General features: G+C 39.3%; 1 protein-coding gene across 1 annotated transcript; it reads left to right on the plus strand.

The window, feature by feature from the left end:
• The first annotated feature begins 4 nt into the window (after nucleotides 1-4).
• Nucleotides 5-24506, plus strand: SPCS2 (signal peptidase complex subunit 2). Its single transcript, XM_079930160.1, has 5 exons — nucleotides 5-161; nucleotides 11841-11924; nucleotides 12523-12682; nucleotides 17256-17391; nucleotides 23392-24506. Exons 1-5 carry the CDS (start codon nucleotides 48-50, stop codon nucleotides 23576-23578), a joined length of 681 nt encoding a protein of 226 aa, XP_079786286.1. The 5' UTR covers nucleotides 5-47; the 3' UTR covers nucleotides 23579-24506.
• Nucleotides 24507-24917: the final 411 nt, after the last annotated feature.

The raw sequence follows: 24917 nt of genomic DNA on the forward strand, positions 1-24917 counted from the left end.
TCGGCTTCGGACAAGTAGGAGGGGAGGGAGACGCAGAAGCAAGCAAGATGGCGGCGGCGGCTGCACAGGGAGGGAGAACTGGTGGTGGCGGAGGCAGTAGTGGGGCTGGAAGTGGTTCCAGCTGTGGGACAGGCAGTAGCCGCAGCGGCTTGCTGGACAAGGTGAGAAGTCGGTTCTTGGGGGCAGGCGAGGCCTGGGGACGCCCGGGAGGCGGCGAGCCCCCTTTCCCATCCTCGCCCCCCCTTCTGCGGCTTCCCAGGGGGAGTGCTCGTCGGGCCCACAGTGGGAACCCTACGGGCGCTTATAGCCAGCTCCCTACACACCTCAAACCCGGGCTCTCTCCTCTTTAGGACTTCTTTACTTCTCGGAAGTGATCGGTCCTTAATGCCGGCCACTACAGCTTCTTAGGAATATTCGATTATTCTCACATTTCAGTGCAGCCATCGCTTTTTCCTTGGTGGTGCTGGGGGTCACTGTTGAATGTGCCCATTTCACCGACAGGGAATTGTGAATCCTGACTGAATGAAAGCCGCTGTTCGAAGTCAGTAGCCTCCAATCTCCCCATCACGACCGCCACACTTGCGTGCTGCTACATATTCCAGAGTGCTTTGGGCCTTTTGCTTACTGAAGTTTCTAGGCGTTTTACCTCGATACGCCGAATACTGAGCTTCGAGTATTGACTTCCCCTACGCGCTGACAGGAAACCTTTAAGATTTATCTTTTTTCCTCTCTCCTTCACCCTCCCCCTTCCTTCCCTTCCCCCTCCACGCCAAGTGCCCTAGGTGAATCGTATTCATGAGCTTGTTACCTGCTCAGGCTTACCTCTTCTTCCCCTCTACCCATCCAGTTGTGGTTTTTTGTTTTGTTTTTTGTTTGTTTCTGTTAATGTGGTCCTAACAACAAGGGTTTAAAAGAAAAGAAAAAAAGGCAGATTCTTTTCCTGGGTTGGCCCTTCTTGCCCTTTGCATAGCATCTCGAGAGAAACAGTTGCGTGTAGGTCTGGGTCCTAGTACTGGTTCTGCCTCTAATTAGCTGTGTGACCTTGAAATGTGCTTGTTCTCCCTGTGTTTTGTTTCCTCATCTGTAAAATGAGGGACTTAGCCTTAATGTACCCTAAGGTTCCTTCCAGTACTCTCATTGTAGGGCCCTAAGCCAGTTTGATGAGAAGTGTTAAGCATGGGGTCTTTAACATAGTAAATAGTCAGGATTGTTTACTTTAATTGAAAACAGCTTTCAGACTTCTCTGTGCTTAACACATGGTAGGTGCTTAAGAAATGAATACATGATCATATTGAGGGGCTTGGATCCAGATCTTTTTGCTTCTCTTTTTGGGTGTCATTGGTTTTGAATTACATGGTTCTCACACTCTTAACCCTTCTTAAGAGATAGGAACATGTTCTGGGAGTTGGGATGGTAAATCGCTCCAAGGTGTGTGAAAGTGTTGAGAATTGATGGTCATTTTCATACACAGATCCTGCCTTCCTGCTGGGTGAACACCTCATGGCCTATGTTTATTCTGTCCCATTGAGTGTTCTTGCTCTTTGCTCCACTTGGATCATCACCAGCAAACATTAAGCATGGACAGTCTGCTAAGGCAGTGATTACTGAAAAGTGTATGGCATCAGTGCGTTTTGGAAGAACCTGCGTTTGGGGGTCATAAGATTTGGGCTTTGACATAGATCTGCTAGTTTCAAACTGTATGAAGATTGGCAAGTCATTTAACCTCACCAAGCTTTCCTTTCTTCACCTGAAATATTAGGGTTTTGGGGAGAATCAAATGAGATGATATACGTTAATGATCTCTGTAACCTATAGTATCTAATACAGAGGTGTAATGGCAGAGGAAAAGAATCAAGAATCCTACTGCCAGAAAGTACTCAGTATAGCTGAGTATAGGACATGGGGTACCCAAAATATTAAACATAAAACTATTTGGTATTCACATGTGTACTTTTTAGAGAAGTTAAAGTGAGAGAATGATCCCTGAGATCTAATTGATAAGGGGATGAGAGCCCTAGGGAAAGACCTCATGTTTGAGAGTGGAACTGGGACCTTATTTTGAGAGAGAGACAGAGACAGACAGCCTACCAGTTAAGAATGTCCTTGAACAAAGGTACACGATGCCTGATGTTTCTCAGGTACTGTTGACTGACTGTTCTCTAAGACAGGGGTCCCCAACCCCCAGTTCCTGTTAGGAACCAGGCCGCACAGCAGGAGGTGAATGGGGTGCCAGCGAGCAAGGCTTCATCTGTCACTCCCCATCGCTCGCATTACGGCCTGAACCATCCCCGTCCACCCACCCCAGTCTGTGGAAGAATTGTCTTCCACAAAACTGGTCCCTGGTGCCAAAAAGGCTGGGCACCGCTGCTCTAAGAGACCTGTAATGACAAATAGGTAGAATCAGATGAAGAAGGGCATGGATTGCTTGAAGTAGAAGTAGGAAGGAAGCCTGTTGAAGGTTTTTGAGCCTAATATATAAAGTGGTTTTAGAAAAGTTATTCAAATAGTTCGGAGTGGTAGAAATTAGAAGTCTTCTAATAAATCTTCTCATACCATACTAGTATATGGGGTTTAATATAAAAAGAAAGACAAGTTTGAGTTCTAGTGCAGCATGTTAAAAACTACATGGTGTTGGATAAGTTTGATATCACTGAACTTAAATTTCCTTATGTGTACATTGTGGATGCCCATACATATGGTAGGCTTGTTGTAAATATTAAGTCATAATATTGGTAAATGTTCTTTGTACAGGGCTATAAAAATAGAATGATAAGGTGAGGAGAACCCTAACTTGAGTAGCAGAGATAGATAAAAGGCCTCAGAAAGGAGCACTTGGCAGAATTAACTAAGAAGTGAGGGGCCGAGGAGAGAGAAGATAAGTCAGGAGCTGTTTAGGTGCTTTTTCTTGGAGAACTTCATTTCAGCCTTACATTGAGGTGTTTTTCCTCTGAAGTCTCTGGCATTTATTGCACATGGGAATTCAGCTGTCACTTAATATGACATACTGTTTTATATTGTTCTACCAATTTGTCCAGTTTCCCATGAGACGTTCTCTATAGTGATCAACACAGAATAAATACTTGGAGCATTGAATTTAGCAGAGAAAAAACTTCAGATCTGCCACCCCAGTCTTCAGAAACTGCCTTAGAGGATGATGCCTCTATTTGAAAACTGAGGGTACTGTGGAAGAGAAAATGGGGAAAAGATGTTACTCTCAGTGGAGCAGGAGCTGAATGAATAGAGAAGCTTTTGCTCTGTGGGAATGAGAGGCTGTTACCTTACAGTTTCTTTAATTTGATTTGTCTTGATTTTTTTGGAGGGTTTTTATTTTATTTCTTGCAGCTTTGGTTTTACTTGCCATGAAGAAATGTAATAAAGAGATGCAAATGTGCTTGTAGTTTTCCCTAAGCAGATGTGAGTTTCTGCTTCTATGAAACTGACTTTGAGAACAAAGCAATTTTAGTTTCCTGATCTTAAAGATAGGTATGCAAATATAACCTTCCAGCTTCCATCACAGAATAACTTAGATCATTGCAGTAAGTTATTTTTCCCAAAATACATCAAAGCATTTTGTTCTACGTAGCAGGCTATAAAAATTGTTTGCTTAATTTGTTTTGGCTATTAAAATTGACATGTGGCATTAAAACATGCTTTCCAGAACTATATCCAAATTCTTTTAACCTCATAGTTGGATTTCTGTCTCCTGGCTGGATTTTTTTTGGCTATTAAAATTGTTTTGGCTATTAAAATTGACATGTGGTATTAAACCATGCCTTCTAGAAGTTATATCCAGGCCCTTTTAACTTCATATGTGGATTTCTGTCTCCTGGCTGGATGGTTTTTGGCTATTAAAATTGTTTTGGCTATTAAAATTGACATGTGGTATTAAACCATGCTTTCTAGAAGTTATATCCAGGCCCTTTTAACTTCATACATGGATTTCTGTCTCCTGGCTGAACTGTCAACCTGATCTTAAAGTACCCCTTTTATACCTTAGTAGCTGAGAACGTAGGTTCTGGAACCAGGCTGGCTGGCTGGTTTTGAATCCTTGCTCTGCCACTTAACAGATATATGTTCTTGGGCAAGTTAATAAATCTCTTTGTATCTCAGTTTCCTCATCTGTAAATTGGGGATAATAATAGTATTTACCTTAAAAAGTGGTTCCTGGCACATAGTAAGCACTCAGCAAAACATGTATAGCTGCCACTAACTAGCTTGTTACTCTGGATTTCAGCTTCCTTAGATAATATTTTTTATAACATACGAAGACTGTCTACATCAGACTTTCTTGGGGTTTTAGTAAAAAATAGAGATTTCTGGACCTCATCCCAGACCTGAATCAGATTCTCTGGGGGTGGGGCCTGGACAGCTGCATGTTTTCACACATAGCTGTTTATTTATTTATTTCCTCTACAGTTTAACAGGTTAAGAACTAAGGGGTTTTTTTCTTGTTTGGTTTTTAACTATTCTGCTTAATCAATAGTGACTTCTCGAAAATGTTTATAATGAAGAGACCTTGAAGTTCATGTGTTCAGCCTCCTCATTTTATAGACATGGACACATGGAGAGGGGAAGATGAAGCAACTTGTCCAAGAGCACACAGCGAGTTAGTTACAATTCCAGAACCTGGCTTCCCAGCTCTTAATCCAGTACTCTTACCTTACTTAGTACATTGCCTCTCATACTGGAGCAGACCATGTGCTAGCTAATGTAGTAGTGGAGAGAGCATCTGTTTTGAGGTTGGAAGACCTAGGCTGAAGCCTTGGCTTTGTCACCCACCAACGTGTGTCCTTAGATAGGTCTTATATACTCTTTTGCTCTCTTCGATGGGATCTTAGCTTGCCAGACTCGAACAGGGTAGTATGCCTGTACCCTAACCCAGCTCTGACAAAGAGGGTGAACAGTTTTATGGCAGTACTGTGATGTGTGTGTTTGTGTTTAAAGAAACAAGATGCAGGCTTTTAACACTGTTTTGCAAACTAAACTTTAAAAGCATCTCAAAACTCATTATTTTTGACTTCATCAAAATTAAAAACCTTTTTGTGTCAAAGGACATTATCAAGAAAGTGGAAAGACAGTCCACAGCATGAGAGAAAATGTTTGCAAATCATATATCTGGTAAGGGTCTAGTATCTAAACTATATAAAGAACCTTACAACTCGATAATAAAAAGACAAACCAGTTTTTAAAAGAATAAAGGATGTTGGAGTTCCCTGGTGGCGCCGTGTTTAAGAGTCTGCCTGCCAACGCAGGGGACATGGGTTCGATCCCTCCGGGAAAATCCCACATGACACAGAGCAACTAGGCCCATGCGTCACAACTACCAAGCCTGCGCTCTACAGCCCACGAGCCACGACTACTGAGCCCATGTACCACAACTACTGAAGCCTGCACTACTAGAGCCTGTGCTCCACAACAAGAGAAGCCACCACCATTAGAAGCCCACACACCGCAACAAAAAAGAACCTGTTATTGCTTCCCCAACATTGATTTTAAAAAAAGCAAAAAAAAGGATAAAACATGTGAATAGATATTTCTCCACAGAAGATATGCAGATGGCCAGCAAGCACATGAAAAGATGCTCAACACCATTAGTTATTAGAGAATGCAAATCAAAACCACAATGAGATACCAGTCGTATGGCTATAATAAAATAAGAAAAATAACCATTATTGGTAAAGATGTGGAGATATTGGAACCCTCCTACATTTCTGATGGAATGTAAAATGATGAAAGTTAAGAAGAGTTACCATATGACTCAGCAGATCCCACTCCTAGTTATAAACTCAAGAGAATTGAAAATGTGTGTCTACACAAAAACTTGTACACATGATCATAGCAGCATTATTCACAATAGCCAAAGGGTGGAAGCAACCCATAAAAGTGTGGTATATCCATGCAGTAGAACATTATTTGGCCCTAAAAAGGAATGAAATACTGACACATGTTACAACATGGATGAACCTTGAAAATGTTATACGTGAGAAAAGGCAGTCACAAAAGGCCACATATTATATGATTCCATAGATATGAAATGTCCACAATAGGCAGATCCATGCAAACAGAAAGTAGATTAGTGGTTGCCAAGGCTGGGGGTGGGGTGGTAGTAATTGGAGTGACTGCTTATGGGAATAGGGTCTCTTCTGGGGGTGATGAAAATGTTCTGGAATTAGATGGTGATGATTGCACAACCTTGTGAGTATAATAAAAACCACTGAATTGTACATTTTAATTTATTTTTAAATTTTATTTATTTATTTTGGGCTGCGTTGGGTCTTCGTTGCTGCGCGGACTTTCTCTAGTTGCGGTGGGCGGGAGCTACTCTTTGTTGCAGTGTGCAGGCTTCTCATTGTGGTGGCTTCTCTTGTTGCAGAACACGGGCTCTAGGCGCGTGGGCTTCAGCAGTTGTGGTGCACGGGCTTAGCTGCTCCGTGGCATGTGGGATCTTCCCGGACCAGGGCTCGAACCCATGTCCCCTGCATTGGCAGGCAGGTTCTTAACCACTGTGCCACCAGGGAAGGCCAGAATTGTACGTTTTTAAATGGTGAGTTTTATAGGTGAATTAGATCTCAATTTTAAAAACATTCTTTTTATTTTTACAGGGTTTATGGAGTAACCTTTAAAGCTTCAAACTATTATTTTTTTAACTATTTACCACTATATACACAGTGGTATCAAAGATTTTAACAACCTCTATCAGCTCAAGTCCCTTCTTTAGCTGTTGCCTGCACCATCTCTCTGTTCTGACCTCCGTCTTGTCAAATCGTAGTGGTTTTTCTTATTACCTGGCCTTAAGTATTTGACTCATCGATCACTTCTTTCTTGAAATATTATCTTTATGTGGGCTCTAGAACACCACTTGCCCTGGTTTTCCTCTTTCTCCACTTATCTGTCTTTATTGTTGTTATTTTTTCTTCTGACTTGTATCAGCAAGCCCCTGGCCCTCTCCATGTACACTCATCCCAAGGAGATAAACAGTGTCATGGCTTAAATTCCATCTTTAAGTTGATGACTTCCACATTTATATTTACAACCTAGACCTCTCCTCTGAGCCCAGATTTATATGTCTAAATGCTTGCCATCTCCACTTTGATATCTGTTAGGTATGTTAGACTTAAGTAGCCAGATCCAGTCTACTTACCTCCAGTTACTCTGGCGTTGCCACTGATACTCATGTTCATAATTATCGTGTGGTCATTTCTAACTTCCAACTTAACTCCAGTGATAACTGCAGCCAATAATAAGCCACTATTAAGCAAGTAATTTTCTTTGCAATATTTCTTGCCCATTTTTATAAAAAATAGATGGAAATTGAAGATTAAGTATGTTGCCAGGAGCTATAATATCTCTCTTTGAGATATCCTGGTATTTCTTAATCGGAATCTAAATTAGATGACAGTAAGCATTCTCAAGACAGACATCGTTTGCTCCCCAAATTGAACATTTTTTCCTTATTTTGAATTTACTGCTTTCTGATCTTTTGCAAAATGAGTGCATATGGGAGGTAGGGGTACGTATTTCCAACTCAAATAGTATCTCAACTTCTGAGTCTGCCATCAGTTTTCATAATCTTATTTTGGTTTAGAAAATTCTGAAGTCAGTGTAACTGTAGAGCTTAAACATCTCAAACTCATCCTATACAAATGGGTATTTCTTCTTTTTCCTCCTCTGTTTCTTCTCTTGGAAAACAATATGACAGCTCAGAGAGTTATCTAAGCCTGAATTCTAGTAGAATGGTCATCTCTATCTTCTCTCTTTGATGTTTCTTGTAACTAGTCTGATGTTAAGTCCTGCCAATTCTACCTCATAAATAATCCCCTTTCATCCCCTTGCTGCTGCTCTAATTCAGGCCCTGCATCTAAATCAGGCCCCATCTGATGTGTTTATCTCCATTGTTACTCCCCTCCAGACCATCTGCTAGGTTGCCACTAAAAATGACTTTTTTAAAAAACATAAGTTTGATTGTGTTGTTCACCTGCTTAAAATATTCTCCACTGCTTGTTTCAGAATAATGTCCCAAGTCCCCTAGCCTAGTAAATAAGGCCATCTAGGATATGCTCCCTCCGTCATGTGCCTCATCTCCTACTGCCTTCCCCCTTTGTAGCCTACATCCACTTTGTAAACTGAGAGAGACCAAAGAAGAGAGAAAAAAGGTTTATTAATTTTTCTTAGAGCCATGCTCAGTTCTTTTAAAATCAGAGCAGGGTCCTTCCATTGGCACAGCTCACTTCTGGTATCCTTCATCTCTTCAGTGTGAATTTGAGGAATCCTTTGAGTCTTACTGCCCAGTTGTCAAGCTAAGGAACTTTATGAAGCAATCCACGGAGGTCTTTATCACTGCATAACTTTACTTCTGTTTTCACTGCTGTTAAAATCTTTCTATTATTCAGATTTGCAGTGGAGAATAACTGAAGTGAGTCTTTGTAATGTTCTATCAAAGCCATCAAATGCATAATTTTTGTGTATAGTTTGTCATCCAGGTCTGGCATCAGTCAGTGTGCTGGTTTGATAAAGTGTTTTATGTTGATAGTGGCAGGGAAGTAATTTCTTTAAGATAGGACTTTTTGAACTGTATTTTCAGTCAAATAGCAGTTGGTTTTAACTGGAGAAAAATGGAAAATTCCAAATATTTTGTATCCTGCAGGTTTTGTTGGCATATTCAAGATTAAAATCTTTTTAAGATTTTTTTTGTTATTAACTATAACTTATTAGACAAGAATCAAGATACTTTGTATGGCTGTCACTTCAGCAGTCTATGTCCTTTTGTTTTTATGGCTAATAATTCCTTTCCTTATATTTTGTGGGAAGCAGTGTAGAATAATGAAAGAGCACAGGTTTTGAAATTATGAAAACTTGATTGAGTCCCAGCTTTACCACTTCCTAGCTTTCACCTTGGGCAAATTTCTTAAACCCTTAGTGTTATCTGTAAAAGGAGGATGCTAGTCAGTTTGGGCTGCTCTCACAAAAATACCATAGACTAGATAGCTTAAACGACCAAACTTTATTTCTCACAGTTTTGGAGGATGGGAGGTCTGAGATCAGGGTGCCAGAATGGTTGGGTCTAGTGACAGCCCTCTTAACTGGTTACAGACAACTTTCTTGTATCCTCACATGGTTAAAACAGAGTAAAAGCAGATTCTCTCATGTCTTTTTATCAGGGCACTAATCCCTTTCACGAAGGCTCTACCCTCATGACCTAATTACTTCCCAGAGGCACCACCTCCTAATACTGTCACATTGTGGTTTAGGATTTCAATTTACAAATTTGAGTGGTGGGAGGAGGGTGGAGATGATGGACAGGGGCTGGAATAGTAAACCAAGAAAAGAGTAAGTCATGGTACCTAAGAAAAGGGGGATTAGCCCAAGAGAAGGTTAAGGGAACTCCCTGGGTCATAGTAAAGGGAGATTCCAGGATGACAGTTAATACAGCAGGACTGGAAAGAAATCCACCTAGATTGAAGCAGTCCAGAAGGCTCCAAGAGAGATTTCTCCAGGAAGATGAAATTCACAGAATGCTGAATATGATTGCAAATATTGAAAGGAGAGTTAAACAATTGAGGGAGAATTTGAGAATATATTGGTGAGAAATACCTTGTAGGATTAAAAACAGCAACAAAAACAATAGTAGCTCCAAGAAAAGCAAAAAGCTATGCAGGAAAGAAAAAGTAATCCTAATATACATGACTCATCTGTGAATAGCATTTATGGTCATATTGTAACCTCCAAATAATGATCTAGCAAAAACTAAGGTATAAGACCAAATCAATATTGATCTACTATAACTATATTAAAAAGATGGTGAGGGAGGAGCAGGAAAAATAAATGAGAAAGTGGCAGGGGATGAAGTGGTTAAATCTCATCTTTCATGGTGAAAAGTCAATAGATTTAATGCTGAGAACTGAAAATAATAATATAAACTTTTTTTTTCCCCCAGAGATGTGGATACCCAAAAAATCAGCCAAAGGAGTTGAAATTAGTGCCTGTCTCTGGAGAGTGGGAAATGACAATAGAAAGAGTCTTAAGGGGAGGGGAAGCAGGACTGCTATTTTTTTTTTATAACTTACAGAACTCTTTAAACCATGTATATATATGTATGATGTTGGTGCAAATAATAACTAAGTCAGTCAATACTTGTGATTGTTGATTGTGCTCAATATACACATATCTATAATACACAGGAGGGAATGCAGGGAAGAGGAATTGTGTGCAGAGTTACCACATCCTTACAAAAGGAAGGTAATTTGCACTTAGGGTTGAGGAAGAGAAGAGTGAGGAAAAGAAGATAGTCCTGAATAGCAATAGAGAGTACATGACCAGGATCGTACATTTTAGTTGATGGGCAGTTTTTGAGAATGATGGAAAATGTCCATTTTCCTGCCTTTTTTTCCAGATGTATCTCTGTACTACAGCAGAGATGCTATTTGCTTTGATATAGGCTAAGGTTTTTCATTTACACAGAATGGATGATGCTCCTATCTCTTCAGAAATCAATTATAAACTTTCTTGTTTATGTAATTCACTGGAAATGTTCCTGTGCCACTTACTGAAGATCCTTCTAGGTACCAGTGGAGTTAGAGCTGAGACTATTTTAGCACATGTTGTAATGGCTTCTTCTCTGTTTTATCCCCCAATATTGCCAAGAAGTTATCCTCTGAATTGTAGAGGCAAGTTTCTTTTCTGTGATGCACTGCAGGTAGTGATGGGTGGCTGGGTTTCTCTGAGAACATAATTTTTTTTTTTTTTTTGGAACGAGCCAAAAAATTTTTAATGACTTTGATTCACAAATAATTCAAATTCTGTTATGGATTCTGGCTATACCAGTTCTTTCTTTTGCTTGCTATTGTCAAAATGGGATTTACTAAACTAAGTGTAAGCGAGCTATTTAGCTAGATAGCCTGTGAATTTCTTCTTGGTTCAATTTGTATTTTTTAAATTAAGTGTCATGTTTGATTTGTAGGCTGGCAGGCTATGAGAATCATCATTACAACATGCTTCCACTAGTAATTTTCTCAAAGAAAATTCTTGTTTTTTTGAGACATAAAGGGGAAAGCCTTGATTGAGTTTTAATCACTTGAGGTATGACTGTTTTAGTTCATGTTTTTTCCCCCAACAAACTTCACAGGATAGTTTTTCTTTTTTATGTAATAGTATATACAATCACAAAATTAAGTTTGATGAATTATATTTCTACACTCCTTTAAAATCTTCTCATGTTTTACAGATGTTTGTTCCATCTTTATTTCTTGTATGCAGCATCTCTGAACTTGTTCTCAGTCAGAACAAAGTCATGTACCTAACTGGTGACAGGACTTAGTTCAAAATGTTCTTTCCAACAGACTACACTGGATTTGCTGTTTTCCTACAGTTAAGACATGCTGATAAAATATAAAAGTTGTTAGCAGACAAAAATGTATTAAAGGAGACCTTTGTCATTTTGTTAGCATCCGAAAGTTCATGGATGTATATTGTCTGGATTTTGTAGTCACAGAATGAAAGGATGAACAAGTGCAATTCCTTTCTATTCCCACATTTTTGTAAAATGGGGATGGGATATTTGAGTTCACACTATAGTCTCTGCAGCCTATGTAAGTGTTCTGGTTTTGGCCTTGTACATTTGACTTTCTAGCATGGAGACTGGCAACATCATACGAGTACCACCAGATTCTAGTGACCTAGTCTCCTTCAACTTCATTTTCAAGTGTTTTGTCTTTTAGCTGTCCAACATCAGAAGAGAGAATAAATGTTATATATACTTGAGAATGCTCTTAAGGAAGTAGTTCATTTTACTTTTAGTAAGATGCCATATCTCTTAACGCACAACTTATCTGTTTGATTTACAGTGGAAGATTGATGATAAGCCTGTAAAAATTGACAAATGGGATGGATCAGCTGTGAAAAATTCTTTGGATGATTCTGCCAAAAAGGTACTTTCTTTGGGGGTGGGGAGCGGGGAGTCTGTTACTATGTATACAGCTGATGGCACATCTCTTGCAGGGTTTTTTCCTTCTATGACTTAGAATGACTTTAGTTTTCAGTGTTAGGAATTGAGCCAGAAAGCATTTTCTAAAATCCTTACAGTGTATATAGGGGAACAGGTGTTAAAATATAATTGTTAGTTACCTCAAATTTCTCTTCAGAATCTCTAATTTTTGAATTCCAGAAAGCTGGTAGTCTATCATTTTTGAGGTTAATTAGCCTAGAGGCAAGAGGGTTGAGGGAATATAGGGCATTCAGCCATGATGGGTCATCTCTGTATTTTAAAAGGGAAAAGAAAAGTTTAGCTTCATTCTAGGGAGATGAGGATTTAAAAAAAAAAATGTATGAGAAGTTGATGAACTTTTTCTCTGGGATCTTTGTAAACAGGTTGAATATATTTTTGCTCAGAGTGGCAAAATTCTGATTGGAGATAACAACTTGATCATTTATATGATTAACATAACTTTCATCATGGAAATTAAGAATAAAAGCAGATACAAAGAGGGAGGTATTCCTATTAGCTTGCTTCCTTCTTCTTCTCACTAGGTACTTCTGGAAAAGTACAAGTATGTGGAGAATTTTGGTCTAATTGACGGTCGCCTCACCATCTGTACCATCTCCTGTTTCTTCGCCATAGTGGCTTTGATTTGGGATTATATGCACCCCTTTCCAGAGTCCAAACCTGTTTTGGCTTTGTGCGTTATATCATATCCTTTAAGCTCAGGTTTGTTTTCTACTGACAGTTTTTTAAAATCTCTACTGGTACTCTTCTCTGCTCCTTACAAAAAAACAAACTTTCATCTTGGGGCCTGCTCATGTTATGATTTAACATTATGAAATGTGAGCATCTGTAAATTTATGTCATAATTATCATTGATATTTTAGATTCAATACAGTTATTTTATCTTTAATTCTGTTTAGTTATTAATGTAGAGGTTATAATCCAAGTGTGGGCACCTAATAGGAAAACACATAGGAATAGTGAGACCCAGCTCTTCTCATTTCTAGCCTAGAACTTAACCCATTAGACCAGGTTGCTTCAAGCCACTCATGCCAGGGTATAGGTATACCTCACTTTATTGCACTTTGCTTTATTGTGCTTCATAGATAGCGCATTACTTTTTTTAAAAATTGAAGGTTTGTGGCAACCCTGTGTGTTGAGGAAGTCTGTTGGTGCCATTTTTCCAACAGCATTTGCTCACTTTGTATCTCTGTCACATTTTGGTAATGCTCACAATGTTTCAAACTTTTCCATGATCATTATATTTGTTATGTTTGTTATGTTTGTTATATTTGTTATTTATATTTGTTATTTGTTATGGTGATCTGTAATCAGTGATCATTGATTTTACTATTGTAATTGTTTTTTGAGGCACCACAAACCACACCCATGTAAGACAACTAACATTTTAATGGATAAATGTTGTGTGTGTTCTGACTGCTCCAGACCAGCCATCTCTCCATCTCTCCCTCCTCTGGGCCTTCCCTATTCCCTGAGTCACAGCAGTATTGAAATTAGGCCAGTTAATAACCCTTCAGTGGCTTCTGAGGGTTTAAGTGAAAGGAAGAGTTACATGTCTCTCACTTTAAATCAAAAGCTTAGAAATGATTAAGCTTAGTGAGGAAGGTGTGTTGAAAGCTGATATAGGCCAAAAGGTAGGACTCTTGTGCCGGTTACCCAAGTTGTGAATGCAAAGCAAAAGTTCTTGAAGGAAATTTAAAGTGCTACTCCAGTGAACACATGAATGACAAGAAAATGAAACAGCCTTAATCCTGATATGGAGAAAGTTTTAGTGGTCTGAATAGAAGATCAAGCCAGCTACAAGATTCCCTTAAGCCAAAGTCTAATCCAGAATAAGGTGCTAACTCTCTTCAATACCAAGAAGGCTGAGAGGTGAGGAAGCTGCAGAAGAAAAGTTTGAAGCTAACATGGGGTGGCTCATGAGGTTTAAGGGAAGAAGCCATCTCCATAACATAAAAGTACAAGGTGAAACAACAAGTGCTGATGTAGAAGCTGCAGCAAGTTATCGAGAAGATCTAACTAAGATAATTAATGAAGGTGCCTATATATACTAAACAACAGATTTTCAATGTAGGTAAAACAGCCTTATATTGAAAGAAGGTGCCATCTAGGACTTTCATAGCTAGAGAGAAGCTTCAAAGGACAGGCTGACTCACTTGTTAGAGGCTAATGCAGCTGGTGACTTTAAATGGAAGTCCTTGCTCATTTACTATTCTGAAAATCCTAGGGCCCTTAAGAATTATGTTGTATCTTCTCTGCCTGTGCTCTATAAATGGAACAACGAAGTCTGGGCGACAGCACACCTGGATGACAGCACATCTGCTTACAACATAGTTTACTGAATATTTTAAGTCCACTGCTGAGATCTACTACTCAGAAAAAAAGATTCCTTTCAAGATATTACTACTCATTGACAATGCACTTGGTCATCCAAGAGCTCTGATGGACATGTACACCAAGATTAATGTTGTTTTCATGCCTGCTACACAACATCCGTTTTGCAGCCCATGGATCAAGGAGTAATTTCAACTTCAGGTTTTATTATTTAAGAAATACATTTTGTAATGCTGTAGTGCCATAAATAGTGATTTCCTCTGATGGATCTGGGCAAAGTAAATTGAAACCTTCTGGAAAGGATTCACAATTCTAGATGCCATTAAGAACACTTGTGACTTATGGGAAGCAGACAAAATATCAAACGTTAACAGGAGTTTGGAAGAAGTTGATTCCATCCCTCATGGATGACTTTGAGGGGTTCATTACCTCAGTGGAGGAAGACACTGCAGATGTGGAAACAGCAAGAGAACTGGAATTGGAAGTGGAGCCTGAAGGTGTGACTGAATTGCTGCAATCTCATGATCAAACTTTGACAGATGAGGAGTTGCTTCTTGTGGATGAGTAAAGAAAGTAGTTTCTTGAGCTGGAATCTACTTCTGGTGAAGATGTGAAGATTTCTGAAATGACAACAAAAGATTTAGAATATTACATTAACTTAGTTGATAAAGCAGCAGGGTTTGAGAGAAGATTGATTCTAATTTTGAAAGAAGTTCTGTGGGTGAAGTGCTATGAAATAGCACTGCATGCTACAGAGAAGTCATTCATGAGAGGCAGAGTCAATGAATGCAGCAGACTTCATTGTCTTATTTTAAGAAACTGCCATGGCCACCCCAGCGCTCAGCAACCACCACCCTGCTCAGTCAGCAGCCATCTGAACATTGAGGCAAGACCCTCCACCAGCAAGAAGATTACTACTCGCTGAAGGCTCAGATGATGGTTAGCATTTTTTAGCAATAAAGTCTTTTTTAATTAAGGTGTGTACATTGGTTTTTTTAGACATAATGCTACTACACACTTAATAGACTACAGTATATGTAAACATAACTTTCATATGCCCTGGGAAACAAAATTTGTGTGATTCAGTTTATTTTGACACTCCTTTATTGTGGTGGTCTGGAACCAAACCCGCAATGTCTCCAAGGTATACCTGTTTTAGGAAAGGATCAGATTTTGGAGGTTCAGATCTGTGTCAGGTTTCCTTGAAGCTGAGGGGCTAGACCGGGAGTTACTGAGCATGAGGTATAGGTGTGGCTTGTGTAACAGCTAGAGAACCTGGGTTTGAAATTTCAAGTTGTTTTTGTGATAATTACTTTTTGGAGACTGTTTGAATGCTGCTTACTTATAAATATGAGTAATACACACTCAGAATTATTATAAAGATCAAATGAGAGATTTTATACTATATTTAGAATATAAAGTTAAATATGTTGATAGTTTTCTTGTGGTCCCCACTTCCTCCTCCCCAAGTCAATCTATACATACTGAACTTTTCTTTTTAACTTAAAAAATATATTGAATGTCTTTCCATATTAGTATATATAGGACTACCTCATTCTAAATAGCCACCTCGTGCTATTGCATGTCTGGTATGTACTGATATGTACTAGTTGTTGAAAACAGATCATTTTGGTAGGCAGTTTACTTTTCATAACAATCTTACAACCACCTGAAATATTTCTAAAAATTCCACTTTGGGGATTTTTCTTCAGAGGCAGTTAGAAAGCCATTGAATAAAGCAGGTCCTGACCAAAAGTGGTATTATCCAAATTGATCTCAGATTATAGTCACAGAATTTGCACCTTGACTGCTTACAGTATCAGATAAATCATCCCAGTATGAACTTTTTCACTATTAAGGCAGTTCAAAAGAATATGCCATAGGTTCTAGAGACAGTTCTCAAAAGAGTTCCAAAGATCTTTGAACAATGACAGCAACCTTATTATAATCATATGGCCTCCCAAGAGAACAGCCTTGATGGAATTTCATTTGTTTGATTATATTTGTTTAAAACAAAACGTGATCTTGCCATTTTTATAATCATGTCATTTTTATACGTAATAATAGTACCATTATAAATGTCTTCTGTGTGGTGTACACTAAAAATATATATACCATCACTAAATCTCATGACAATTCTAAAAAGTCAGTTCTATCCCCATTTTAGAGGTGACAGTATTAAGCCTTGGGATAAGGAGTAATTTGTCACGGTTACATTGGTTAAAAGCCAGAGTTCAAATCTAGGACCACTTTACTCCAAAGCTCATACTATGTACTATACTTTCCTGCCTGTCCCTTATATAAAATTTAAATGACACATGTACACAAAGCTCTTTTGCCAGTTTCTGGCACACAGGTACTCAAGTATGATAGTTAATACTGTCAAAAACTGAGTATAATAATAAGCCTACATGTATGGAGGAAGTAGTTGTCCTTCTCGTAAACTAAATTGTGGTAGTCGCCCAGCTAGCTCATTTGGTAGAGCATGAGACTCTTATAGTAAACTAATTTGAAGTCAGTTTTCCTCTTTTAATGACCCTTGAAATTGGTTGAGTGTGGTCAAGTCCACTGTGATTATTAGTTTTGTATTGTATGGAGAAATAAGCACAAGTCTTGACAAACTAGGTAATAGAGGATCTCTTTATATATGTTGTCCTTGAACAGAAAGATGAGAGCTGATTTATGCCCTGTACCTTTTTCCTTTCTTGTTGTTTGAGATGTTCTTTGCAGAACTAACCAGAGAGAGCCTTGCTTCTCTTGCATAAACATAAGGATGAAAATGAAATAGTTAAATTTTCAGTGTTTTTACAGCAAGACAAAACTGTCTTCTTTAGGCCTATCATTATGAAAGTTTTTGTAGCCCTTGCTTGTCAGTTTGTGCTATTTCTCTTTTGTGTGTATTTTCCCCTTAACTTGATCTGAACCTATTTTGTGATGATGGGGATCCTGACCATTTATACCTCATATAAGGAGAAGAGCATCTTTCTCGTGGCCCACAGGAAAGATCCCACAGGGATGGATCCTGATGATATTTGGCAGCTGTCGTCCAGTCTCAAAAGGTATGACTATCCTCACAGATTCTTAAATCCTGATGTTGGGTTTTCTCTGGGTGTTAGTCATTATCAACAGACTATTGTATACCTACTCTTTGCAGATCATAGTGCTAGTCATATAAAATGAAGAAAGGATTGTGAACTAGAAGGTTTTCCTTTGTATTGCACTTCTGAGATTCCATTATCACAGAAGTGCTCTGAGGATAAATTGTGGGAGAAAGTATGTTGGTGGAAGAATAAAGAATGATTTTCTTTTTCCTTGTGGCCAATAAACTGAGCCAGTTAGAAGAACTATAAACTATATATGTATCTGTAAAGGCCAAAGGTATGAAGTCAGTTGTCTTTGAAGAACCCCATTAGCTTCTGTGTCTTCTGTCAACCTGACTGCAGTCTGTGGAATCAGGAATCTCTGAAACAATGCACTGGGCAACTCAGAGAAGCACAATTCAGTCAGCAATGGGTGTAACTTTGTGCAGCTGACACCTCAGGTCTTTCTAGGTATCTAGAACTGGGTTCAAATTCCAGCTTGTCTCTTTCTAGCTGTGTGGCTTTTCGTATATCAGGTAAACTATTTGAGCTTTAATAGAGTAAAAAATGATTCGTACAGTTTTTGTGAGGATGCCAACTGGTATATATAGTTGACTCTTGAACAACAAGGGTTTGAACTGCGTGGGTCCACTTATACATGGGCTTTTTTTTCCAATAGTAAATACTGAAGTACTGCACAGCCCATGGTTGGTTGAATCTGCAGATTCGGAACTGTGGATACAGAGGAACCACCTATATGGAGGAGTGACTATGAGTTACATACACATGGATATTCAACTGCGCAGAGCATCAGCACCCCTAACACCCTCTAACACCCTCCCCCTGCCCCCACAGTGTTCAAGGGTCAGCTGTATACCAACCATTATGAAAGATGGCATCTGTTGAGCATTTACTATATACTAGGTATTGTGCCAACTGCACCGTCTCATTTAAACCTTAGAACAACCCATTTTAAAGATAAGAACCCAGGTCCAAAGGGTTTAATGAATTATTCCAGGGTTATAGAGCCCAAAAGTGAATCTAGCCACATCTGAACTCATGCTCTCAGTCACTATCCTAAAAACACATGGTATAGTTCCTAGCACATAGTAGGCTCTCAAATTTTAAGTACAGTTACTCACATATATGAAGGTAAGTATAGCATCAACGCCAAACAGCCTCTCATTACCAGCTTGTGGAGATATCTGTAAGGAGGAGCAGACCTTCATTCTGATGTTGCACCTGAGTTCTTATCTCCTGGCAGGACTCATAGCTGCCATTTTGGTCTCAGCTGTCATAAATCTGCACCCTGTGCCAGGCCCCTAAAGCAGAGTTTCAGAACTCTAGACCCTAGCAACATCTTGATTTCATTATTTACATGCTGACTTAAGTATCTTTTAAACAGCTTTATTGAAATATAGTTCCTGTACCATATTTCACCTATTTAAAGTAGTTCAGTGGTTTCTAGTGTTTTTAAAGATGTCTACAACCATCACCACAGTCAACTTTTATTTATTTATTTAAGTTTTGGCTGCGTTGGGTCTTCGTTGCTGTGCACAGGGTTTTTTTAGTTGCAGAGAGCGGGGGCTACCCTACATTGCGGTGCGCAGGCTTCTCACTGAGGTGTCTACTCTTATTGCAGAGCACTGGCTCTAGGCGCACAAGCTTCAGTAGTTGTGGCACGCAGGCTCCAGAGCGCAGGCTCAGTAGCTGTGGCACACGGGCTTAGTTGCTCTGCAGCACGTGGGATCTTCCCGGACCAGGGCTCGAACCTGTGTCCCCTGCATTGGCAGGCGGATTCTTAACCAGTGCTCCATCAGGGAAGTCCCCTACAGTCAACTTTAGAGCATTTTTATCCTCTCCAAAAGAAACTCTGTACCCTTTAACAATCATCTCCCTATCCCCTCATTCTCCCAACCTGAAGTAACCACTAGTCTACTCTGTACATTTTCCTGTTCTGTTTATTTCATATGAATGGAATCACGTGTAATATGTGATCTTTTGTAACTGGCTTCTTTCACTTAGCATAATGTTTTCAAGGTTCAGCCATGTTATCAATATTTCATTCCTTTTTATGCCAAATAATATTCCATTGCATGGATATACCACATTTTGTTTATCCGTTTATTAGTTGAGGGACCTTTGAGTCATTTCCACCTTTTGGCCTTTAAGAATAATGCTGCTGTGAACATTCATGTACAAGTTTTTGTGTGGACAAATTCTCATATAATATACCTAGGAGAGGAATTGCTGTATCATATGGTAACTCTTTTTAATTGCTTGAGGAACTGCCATACTGTTTTCCAAAACAACTGCACCATTTTACAATTCTTCTAGCAGTATATGAGGGTTCTGATTTTTTTCACATTCACTGCTGACTTTTACCAACTGCCACATTGTTGGTGCCTGTAGAAAGGAAATATGCCACCTCTGTTCCTTCTTGCTGTAGTGAAATACAGGCTCACTCCTCTTTCCTTAGAGGTGGCTCCTGGCTCATTGGCACTCTCTTTAACATAACTCCTTTCAGAAGGCTTGATTGATGATTTCAGTATCCAAGTAGATGATTACTCCAGTACTCTGGCCTCTTAGTTTTACTTCCTCTCCTCTGATTATCTTGTTTTCTGCCATGTCTTAAATACTTATTTCCCTGGACATACCCTAGATCTTGCTATTACTGATAACTAATTACCTTCAATAACTTCATTTTTAAGTATCCCACTCTTTGACCAGTGCTTTATATTTTTCTAGTTTATCTCCTTCTTGTTCTCTTGTCCCAGCAGTTCTTCAGCCCCAGTGGCATCCATAATCCATTGAGCCTACCACCTTTGCCCTGGTCCTCTTCTCTTCATTGTCTCACTTCCTCCTTACCTAGCTTAGATTCCGTGGCATTTCTGTAGTGCAGTTACTCTCTCACTGTCCTAGAGGATCTTTCATACCTTCTTCTGTATCCTCAAACCTCTTGCCCTCCTCCCCCACTTCACTCTCAGCTTCTTTTGTTTCTGGGAAGATAGCAGCAGTCAGAATTCTCCCATCATTATCCACTCACAGTGCTCATCATACTCTACCTTCTTTCTCAGTTCCTGTCTGAAGCCTCTTCTCTATTTGTCCACTAGATTCTATCCCTTCTCATTTACTTGATGTTTCCCTCTCTGCTTGGTTATTCTTCCTGGCATACAAATATGTTGTAATTTCTCCCACCTGAAAAGTTGTTTTTCTTTTCACACATTCTCCTCACATGGTCTTCTCATTTCTCTGCTCCCCTTTTTTCTTCTCCCATCATCTCTTGGATTTGCATATCTTCACTTCTCTTTCCTCATTGTATTTGACCTGTCAGCAGCATTTGAACAGTGGATCACTCTCTCCTTGTTAAATTTTTTTTTTAAAGTAGGCTTGTAGGATACTGTAATCTTCTAATTTTCTTCTTACCTTAGTCTCTGTTCCTTAGAGTCCTGTGTGATTCTTCATTATCCCGTCTCTGAATTTGAAATGCCACTAGTGCTCGTTCCTAGCAGCTCTTCTGTATCTGTATTCACTTACTATGTGTAATCTTATCCAGACTTTCAGGACTTTAAATACCTTCTATAATGATGAAGATCTCTAAATCTGTATTTTCATCCTAGACCTTCTCCAAACTCCAGCTATGTCCCAGATTTCTGTTTGACATTAGATCCTAATAAGCGTCTCAAAATTAACATATCCAAAACCTAACTCTGCTATCCCTTACCTAAACCTGCTTTTCCCCATCTAAATAGATGGCAGCTCCATCCTTCTAGTGACTCAGGCCAGAACTCTGGAATCATTTTGACTCCTTTATCTCAATCCTTTGAATAGGTTGTCAGCAAATTCTGTCAGCTCTACCTTCTAATTATATTCATTCTAACCACTTAGTATCTCCACTGCAGCCATCATCTCTCAATTAGGTTACTGTAATAATGTCCTAATGGACCTCTGCAGCTGCTCTCCCTGCCCACAGTCTCTTTCCAGTACAGTGGGCAGAATGATCCTTTTAAAACATCAGGCAGATCAACTCAATCCTCAGCGCAAAATCCTCTCACATAAAGACTGAAATCCTAAGCATAGCTTAGAAGTCCATGCTTATCTATTCTCTGCAGCCCCACACCCATGGACACACACTCCGCATCTCCTGTGGCTTTTATCCTGTCCCTCTCCATTCTGTTTGCATTGGCCTCCTTTCTGTTCTTCAGACATTCTGGGCACGTGCTTACCTCAGGGCCTTTGCATTTAGTGTGTCCTCTGCCTGGAATATTCTTTTTCCAGATAGCTTGTTCTCTTACCTCTTTAGGCTCTGCTCAAACATCTGCTTAGTGAAGACTTTCCATATTTAAAAGAATATCATAATTTTTATTTTATTGTTCCCTCACACAGCAAGATAAAAGTCTCAAAAGACACATTTGTCTGTTGTGTTCACTGATGTATATCCTTAGCATCCAAAACTGCCTGACGTATATGGTTAGTCCTGAATAAATATTTGTTGAATTAATGAGTAACTTTTTAAAAATGCATTAGATCGTGTCCTGCCATCAGAGCCATGGAACTGAGCTCAAAAGTCCAAAAATTACTGTGATATCAGTTAGCAGCAGTTGATCAGAGCTTGAGAAAAATTTTTGAGGTGTTGAAAATATTCAAGGACCTTTACTCCTAGCTATCCAGGTTGGAAGTAACTGGCTAGACAACAATTTATTGAGCTGTGATTTTTTTGAGCACTGGTTAATGATAGGCACTGTTATAACCATAACAGTGATCCTGAAAAATAGGTGGTGCTTTTCCTGTTTTAAACATGCAGAAAAAAGCAGAGGCTCAAGCCTCTGCTTCCTCTAAAGATAATACCAGCCTGACAGTCCACCGAATATGCCCTAATTAAATGGAGACAGAAACAGGTGCAGTTGCGGGGAGAAATGTCAGCCTGCCAGGGGTTGATGTTATAAACCCTCTTGAATAAGTAGAGATAGTAAAAGCCTTCAAGATACCTTAAGGTGTAGCTAAGGGATCTCTGGAGTTCATGTAGTAAAAGATATCCCTGACCTGGTAGAACCTGGAACTAGATTGATTACAGGGAACAAGGACTGAGCAGCCTGGAATTGGGGAACATCTGTGAAAACAAGGGTTCTTCATTTATCAATAAAAATTTGATTGCCCAACAAACTCCAAGCTAAGAATAGAAAATAAGACAAAATCCTTGCCCTCAAGAATCCCTGAGACAGGGACTTCCCTGGTGGTCCAGTGGTTAAGACTCCATGTTCCCGATGTAGGGGGTACAGGTTCGATCCCTGGTCAGGGAAGATCTCGCATGCTGCATGGTGCAGCCAAAAAATTTAAAAAATAAATTTCACAAGTGATACGTGAAAATTTAAAAAAAAGAAGAATCCCTGAGACTAGTGAAGAACAAAAAATACGTAATTATCATTTCAATAGGTAATTTCACTGACAGCATAGGAGCCTGTCATTAGACCTAGCAGATGATAGGCACTGAGTAATTGGGTTGACTATTAATTGACGGTGCATGGATGACAAAGGCAAGACATCTAACCCAGTTTGGGAAGGTTTTCCCAGAAAAGTTCATGCCCAAGTATGAACTTAACAAATGGGAACGTTTGTTACAGACAAATTAGTCTCACTAATGAGTGAGACTGGAGAAAAGTGTCTACTAGGAGTACTCTTCTAGCATAACAACGAAGCAAAGCCCAGCAGTGAGAGAAGATGGTCCGTGTGGTTTAACAATCTATGACAAGGTAAAGGAGGCACATAGTAATTAAATCAGGGAAGACATGGCAACGCCTATGAACCAGAACTTCTATCCTGAAGGTGCCCTGGAATTTTTTTTTTTTCTGGAAAGGATAATGTTGTATGTTCCCTATATCACTGGTAGCCAGCTCAGCCCTATTTTTCAAAAACACTTGGTGCTCTGTTGTTACTGGCTGAATGTCTGTGTTTGGTTTTTGATTTGTTATCTTTGCTTAGGTTCGATGACAAATACACTCTGAAGCTGACCTTCATCAGTGGAAGAACAAAGCAGCAACGGGAAGCCGAGTTCACCAAATCCATTGCTAAATTTTTTGACCACAGCGGGACCCTGGTCATGGATGCATATGAGCCTGAGATATCCAGGCTTCATGACAGTCTTGCCACAGAAAGAAAAATAAAATAGCCACTTCTAAAAGCAGCCATCTTTTGGCTGGATCATGCTGAATTGAGGGGTGAGGGAGAAAGAAACAGAACTTAATATGGATAAAGTAAGAAATGTAAAAAATGTCAGTTTTGTCTTGAAATTTTAGTCCATTCTGTATAAATAGAATTTTCTAGCTCAGATATGAGAAGTTGTAGCTCTGATATCTAGCTGTAGCCTCTTTGGTCTGCTGATTGCATTGTTTTGATTTGCTTTTCTGGAAAAGCATTTTTGCTAAAAACCATACAGACTTCCTCCTTCATACCTAGCAGTACTTTATATAGTATAGCTTTGTGTCATGCAGCATTTGAAGACTCAGTTTTTTAAACTGTTAACCTGTTGCTGACTTTACTGTGTTAATTCCCATTTCAACAGCTGTTTCCCTTAATTCAGAATACAACTTCTTGTGTATGACAGTTTTCCTTCACACACCATTTTTGTGGGTGTGTATATATCTGACTTGGGGAGAATTGGGGAAAAAAACCCACAGCTTTTTAATTTGTTTAAAAGAGACTTTCTGCCTGTTACATTTTGTGCTCTTAACCAATTAAAGAAGCCAATGGCATTTTTAGTTTTATTTTGTCTGTTTTCCACTAGTATATCCCTGTTGATTTGTTTGTGCCCTTTATCAACTGCCATTTTCTAAAATTTTTTTCAATAAAAGGAAAGAAGATGTGAAAAAATGGAGTCATGGTCTTGATGGAAGGAACAGAGCAGCACATGTTAACAGTTTTACTGCTATAGGTTCCTTTTGTTTCTAGGCTGTTTCACTGGTCAGAGGCCCTTGAGAACCTGTAGGTGAAGAACTGCTAGCTTTCCAGTGGTAACAGTGATGACACTCAGTACTTACTTTGTGCCAGGTAGTGTTCCAGGTACTTTACATGTATTAACTCACTAGTGCTCACAACTGTCCCAAGAAAGTAGGTACTGATATTATCTCCATTTTATAGGTGAGGAAACAGAGGCACAAAAATTGAATAATTTGTCACACGGCTAACGTTAGAGCTGGGATTTGAACCTGTTGTGTCTGGCTGCAGAGTTGTGAGCAGCACCGTTTCTAGTATTTTCCCACTATGGTCAGAGAAGAACTGGGCAGTTGCCCAGATCCTGTGACCTATAGGAATATTGTCCGTCTAGTCTTACATAAATACAATTCCAGCTGAGCCTGGTACCTAAAACTATAATCAGCTTATAAGAAATCCCAGTTATCACATTTTCCTCTTTGACTTGGGAACATTGCCCTATTTAGCACCACGCAGTAGGGGACTGTAGAACATCACTAGACAGGGAGTTGAAGCCTTGGATTCTATACTCTGTTTCC

This window comes from Stenella coeruleoalba (assembly GCF_951394435.1).
Source record: "Stenella coeruleoalba genome assembly, chromosome: 8".
NCBI classification, from domain to species: Eukaryota; Metazoa; Chordata; class Mammalia; order Artiodactyla; family Delphinidae; genus Stenella; species Stenella coeruleoalba.

Coding starts and splice junctions, on each gene's coding strand:
- SPCS2 (XM_079930160.1), top strand. CDS start 48: ATGGCGGCGGCGGCTGCACAGGGAGGGAGAACTGGTGGTGGCGGAGGC. Junction 11,925..12,522: donor TGGATGATTCTGCCAAAAAG/GTACTTTCTTTG, acceptor TCTTCTCACTAG/GTACTTCTGGAAAAGTACAA. Junction 17,392..23,391: donor CTGTCGTCCAGTCTCAAAAG/GTATGACTATCC, acceptor ATCTTTGCTTAG/GTTCGATGACAAATACACTC.